Source organism: Mirounga leonina, unplaced genomic scaffold (genome assembly GCF_011800145.1).
Source record: "Mirounga leonina isolate KUSES-001 unplaced genomic scaffold, KU_Mleo_1.0 Mir_165, whole genome shotgun sequence".
Classification (NCBI taxonomy): Eukaryota; Metazoa; Chordata; class Mammalia; order Carnivora; family Phocidae; genus Mirounga; species Mirounga leonina.
The window spans coordinates 33,906,607-33,912,606 of record NW_023270415.1 but is presented as its reverse complement, the minus strand read 5'-3'; the positions used below and the strand labels follow the sequence as shown (position 1 = coordinate 33,912,606).

Sequence of the window (6,000 nt, the reverse complement as noted above, 5' to 3'; positions counted from 1 at the left end):
ATTGATTTTGTTTCCTGTGACTTTACTGAGTTCGTGTATTAGCTGTAGGAATTTTTTGGTGGAGTCTTCTGGGTTTTCAGTATAGAGTATCATGTCATCTGCAAATAGTGAAAGTTTGACTTCTTCCTTGCCAATTTGGATGCCTTTTATTTCTATGGTTGTTTTAGCTATATTGTAGTTATGTAGGACAATGTCCTCACTCATAGAAAATATATACTAAAGTTTGTGTGATGATGGAGCAGTAGGTTGACAACTTACTCTCAAATAATTCAGGAAAAAAAATGTACTGTGTGTGCATTCTTTCTGTGAGCTTGAGATTATTTTCTATATAAAAAGTGTAAAAATATAATCTCATTCTGTGTCTTGCATATACGAGTCCCTGATACAGTTCAAAGTTTGTCTCATTTTCTTTATTGTGATTGAATCCAACTTAAATTGAAATACAAAATGTTTAATGAACATAAATCCAATACATGTGGGAAAACAAAAGAGATCTGTACTAGTATTTACACTCTTTAATCTTTTTAAGAGATAACAACTTCAGCATACACTTAGACCTTTCACCCCTATGAGATAAATAAATTAACAATCTTCAAGATAATCAGTGCTATGTAGACTTTTTTAGTCTACTAAAGTCCAATTTATAGCACAGAACTGATGCAATACTGTAGCAGAAACCATAAATTACAAAGTAATAACTCTCATGCAAAGTAATTAGAATCCTCATTACACACCCCTTCAAACAGAACGACATACTTTCCCTGAGGAAACAGACTTCTTTCTCCTACTAAGATACTTTACAACATGCCTTTCCAAACTAAATAAACACCTTTCCATCCAACACTGGTATTTTTAAAACCGTTAAAACATCTGGTTACACAAGTAGATTTAACAATTATTCCTTTAAGAAGAAACCATTTTTAAGAGATAACTTATATTTTACTTGTTACATTAACTGATAGTGCATTTAATTACAAGCAGCAAGATAATCACCAAAGATATCAAATAAAAACATTTTAAAACGTTCAATTCATTAAATATTTCCTAGATGGCAATCTCCTGCAAGGCTTAAGCTAGATGCTGTAAGGGAAAACAAAAATGCCCAAGGTATCAGCATTAGACTTCAGGAGTTATCTTCTGCAACCAAGTACAGCATTATTACACAATTTACTGATACTCAGTTATCCTATCAAAAAGACTATGGCAGAATAATTTGAATTATCAAAATCTACATCCAGAGGAGGAATGGTGTCTGAAACAAAGTAACAAAATCAAGGAAACTCAGCTAAACTTCCCTCAGATGACAGAAGTGTCCCATGTGTTCAAGTCTTAAATGTGGTTAATAGTGTCACTCCACTTGCACCAGAGAGAGCAGAAGGACCTTCACCATCCTCCTTCACCAAAAACAAACAAAAATATATAAGAGACAATAGGTTAAAATGAATTATCAAGAGCCAACTTAAAAAATTACTTGTGAGATTTAGGGACATGTATAAAAGGGGAGATGGCTTTGCCATGGAAATGGGTTGGAGGGTTTGTGGATGGATTGTGTATTTATATGAGACCCAAATAAATATTTTCCACCACTTGACAGAACAGTGACCTACACAGGATTGCTCCCTGCTCTGTTGCCAAAACACAGGGAAAAAGTAAGCAACCTATATTCCTCATGCCCTTGGGCTGCTCCCCCGTCTGGTACCTTCCAATCTGTTAGTTTCAAACCATGTCAATAAACTGGCAAGAACTGCATCTAGTCAATTATTAACCTGTTTATCATTAACATTACTGCATGAGTGTGATATAGGGCATAATTCATTAAACAGTCATTGATATCCTGAGGAATTTCCAACAAAATTGGATGGCTTAATTTTGAGCTGTGGAGTAGACACAGTGAGTAGTTATATCCCACCCCTCCTTAATGCCCATATCGTTCATTTTATTAAAGGTACCGTGCAATGGGGATCAACAACATAATCAAAACAAAAATTCACTTTAAAAGGAATAAATTGGAATGATATCAAGACATTAAGCAGACTCACTCATCTAGAAAAAGATATCACAATCTTATCATTCTGGAAAAGATTTTAATTTTTTTGACCAAACATTACTGAGAGATATGACTGATTTAATTTCTAGGGCAAGGGATACTTTTTAATGCTTTCGGAAGTTTCCCGATGCCTGCCATATTTTCACATAAGTTGAAGCAGATGCATTTTGTGGGTCTCAACACACGTCAAACAATTGTTTACTGCTTGAATACCCATGAGTGCAAATCTGAGATGGATGAGTTATGTTAGTTTGATTACAGAGATCTGATCTTCTTTGTGGTGCTGAAGCTGAGAGCAAAATGGTACCCGTAAATCAGAATTCTAGGAAAGAGCTGTTTGCAGGGATTTTTGTGTTTTGTTTTTTTCTCCACAGACATGTTTGGGGTGGTCCGCTGGTGACAACTTTTAACGGAAAGAGGCTCTCACTTTTCGGCCCTTCAGAGGCTGTGGCGGGCGGTGATTGCTCAACAAAAAAGCCGCTGCTTCGCCCTCCGCCGTGCAGAGGAGAGTGCGGAATGTGGCCAACTGTTGAAGAAAAGAGCAGAGTGGGCTTCAGCACAGAAAGTCACACCAGTGTTGGTGAACTGCCCTCCTAGAAAGTTATGAGACATACAGCCTCTCCTCTACCAGGAACTAAAATACTGCAGGAAAAGTGTTCTAAATTATGAGTCATATATATAATAAAACACCACTTCTGCTAAGTTCTCACCGCTATACAAATACCTGTGGTTTCAAAAAATCAAGTACATAAGGATTCTTTATCTGAGGATCAAAGTAATATGAGGAAACAACATTTAGAATGTGGTTCAAAGAGGACATATCTAGGAATCAGAGAATGTCACATACAAAGGCACAATGGGACGGTGGAAAGGTCACTGTATTAGCTTTCAGAGACAGGTCCCAGTCCTGGGTCTGGCAGACCAGTTGGGTGACCTTGGGGCGCTTGCCCCATCTATAAAGTGAAGCATTGGATTATATGATCTCAATAGGTAATATTGGAATGTAACTCTCAGAATTACATTGAACACACACTAGTACTCCAGTACAACATGGCCTCAATTTTCATGGCAACCTTGTGGTGCTCATCCTATAGAATTTTGATCTTTTAAGTACTGTTTTCCTTAAGCAATAATTTTGCTCTCACCATACTTGAGCCTTGCAAACAACTAACCATGGTAAACATGTGGGCCCTTCAACCTCTGATAATGTTTAAATACAATTTCAGGGATATAGGCATATTTCTCATCAAAAGGGCTTACTTTTTCTTATTACAGAAAAATGCTGTTACAAACTTCATACAACACACAAAGCACCAAGAAGAAAATAGAAATTACTAGTAATCACATCACAAGATATAATCACAGTTAACATTATGGAGTGTATCCTTCCAGATGTTTTTATATACATAAACACACGAATGCACACGCACACGCACAACATGTTTTATTATAAAAACAGGCTTAACTATCATGCTCCTTTGAAACCTTATTTTTGTACTTAATACATATCCTATATATCTTTGCATGTCAATAAACATAAATCTATGCCACTATTTTTAATTGCTGAAGTTTTCTACTCTAAGCATGTTGTATAAATTATTTAACAATTCCCTGGTGATTTAATACTATTTATCAAGATTTAGCACTGGTCTATAGTAGTAAAATGAAGACTGGGTAAACTAGCTGAATAATTCTACTTTCTTGAAAATGTTCACCAAAAATCTATTACCAATTAACTCAGTAGGTTTCTGGTGTTTGTTTTCCTATTTCGTTTGAGCAAAGATAAATTATTAAATTATTGAGAATAAAAGCCTCCATTCTTGGGATGCCTGGGTGGCTCAGTTGGATAAGTGTCTGCCTTCAGCTCAGGTCATGATCCCAGGGTCCTGGGATTGAGTCCCACATCGGGCTCCTTGCTCAGTGGGGAGCCTGCTTCTCCCTCTGCCTGCTGCTCTCCCTGCTTGTTCTCTCTCTCTCTCTGACAAATTAAAAAAAAAAAAAATCTTAAAAAAAAGCCCCCATTCTCTAAGCTGTGCTAGTTACCTAAATGCAGAATCAAGCAAATTTACACTAGGATAGGGGTACCTGGGTGGCTCAGTTGGTTAAGTGTCTGCTCTGCCTTCAGCTCAGATCATGATCCCAGGGTATGGGATAGAGGCCCACATCAGGCTCCCTACTCAGGGGGAGTCTGCTTCTCCCTCTGCCCCTCCCCTGCTTGTGCTCTCTCTCTCTCTCAAATAAATAAATAAAATCTTTTTTAAAAACTCATACTAGGACACATCTATTAAGTTTCCGTCATCATCATTTAGTTGAAGCCTAAAACATTTCTTGTACAGTACTAGCCAGGATGGGAGGCAGAGGTGATGGAGGTCCTCCATAGGCAAGAGTTTGTCACCGCACTCCACGGAGATAGGTTCATGCATCATATACAAGCAGCCATCTCTTTCTACAGGCGATACTTTGAGGGGTCTTTTAAAGGGTATCGATATGGGCAAGATAAGACAAATAGTTACAACTTACTATTACTCATATTTCATTAGACCAGATTATAGCTAGAGCCAGATGAGATTTGAATAATTCTCTGGTAAAGTCAAGCAGCAGAGGTAAATAAAATCTAACCTCTGGAGCCCCAGGGAAAACACTCAGCCTTCCACAGATCATGGGGACCAGGTCTGTCTGGAGTGGCCTTTCCAGCTGGCTGTGCAGGAATGCCAAGGCCTGAATCAGGGCACCAACTCGCTGTCCTCAGCAAGTACGACTTGCCTCCCACTGAAGCTGCCCATTCCTCTGAAGACCTTGGCTATTTTTTTTTTTTTAAGATTTTATTTATTTGAGAGAGAGACAGCAGGAGCAGGGAGAGGGACAGAGGGAGAAGCAGGCTCCTCACTGAGAGAGCCGGATGGGGCTCAATCCTAGGACCCTGGGATCATGACCTGAGCTGCTGAACCGACTGGAGCCACCCAGGCGCCGCCCCCCCGACCCTCCTTTGACTCCTCTGCAAGTTGGTCATGGCTCCCTACCTCTGTAACACCTTAACCTCGCTGAAATTTACTCTAGATCTTTCTCTGACCTGCCTGCACATTTTGGTGAAACTCACTGAACCTGCCCTGATGTCTCACCAAACCCCTTCCCATTCTGGCTCTGGGTCTCCCTCCCAATCACTCAGCCCAGCTAGGTAGACCCTGCATCTGCCAGTCCCTGCTCAGATTTGCTTCTCTTGGCTCTGGTGTCCTCCGCCGCCGCACTAACCTCAAAATGCACACCCTGGCTGGCCCTTACCAGTCTCATCACTCTCTGGGCCCCTGGGCTTCCTGCAGACAGAAAATCTGCCGCTCTGTCACGAAGGCTGATACCATCTACACGAGTCCAGGCAGGAGTCTCCCCAGATCAGCCTGAAGGCTGAGGTGGGTATGACTTGTTTTGCTGTTTTTCTTGGCTCTGATACTGAAATGTTAACGTCCTTATAGAGCTACCCCAGTGAGCAGAAATACTCTTTTCTAATGTTTTGTAAATAGCTTTGCTTATGTCACTCTGGTGCTCAGATGTCTAATAGCACTCCACCGCCTGCCAAAGCTGGATGATAATAAAAGTAAAATCTCTCTTACAGAACACGGTGGGCCAGGTATTGCCCTAAGTCCTCTACATACATACCTCATTTAATCAATGATATCCTCTTATCCCCATTTTCAAGATGAGGAGCTTGAGGGACAGCTAGGAAGTTTCAGCAAATAAGCCATCTGGCATGTAAGTCATGCACTAACCACAGCACTATACGGCACCTCTAACTTTTTTTTTTTTTTTCCTATTTTCCCCTAATCTCTTTTCATGAGCTTTTTATTATGGAAACTTCCAAACATACATAAAGCTAGAAAGAGCAGTAGCATAAATCACTACAAACTCAGCACCCAGCTTCATCCATCACTAACACACAGCCAATTTCATTTCATCTACAC

General features: G+C 39.8%; 1 protein-coding gene across 1 annotated transcript in view; it reads right to left on the bottom strand.

Annotated features, from left to right (window-relative positions):
* Positions 1-383: 383 nt before the first annotated feature.
* Positions 384-6,000, bottom strand: part of CA13 (carbonic anhydrase 13) — a 35,406-nt gene continuing 29,789 nt past the window's right edge. The window contains exon 7 of the mRNA XM_035011462.1: positions 384-2,573. Coding sequence (XP_034867353.1) covers positions 2,454-2,573 — 120 coding nt within the window. The 3' untranslated portion in view covers positions 384-2,453. The remainder of the gene's footprint in view (positions 2,574-6,000) is intronic.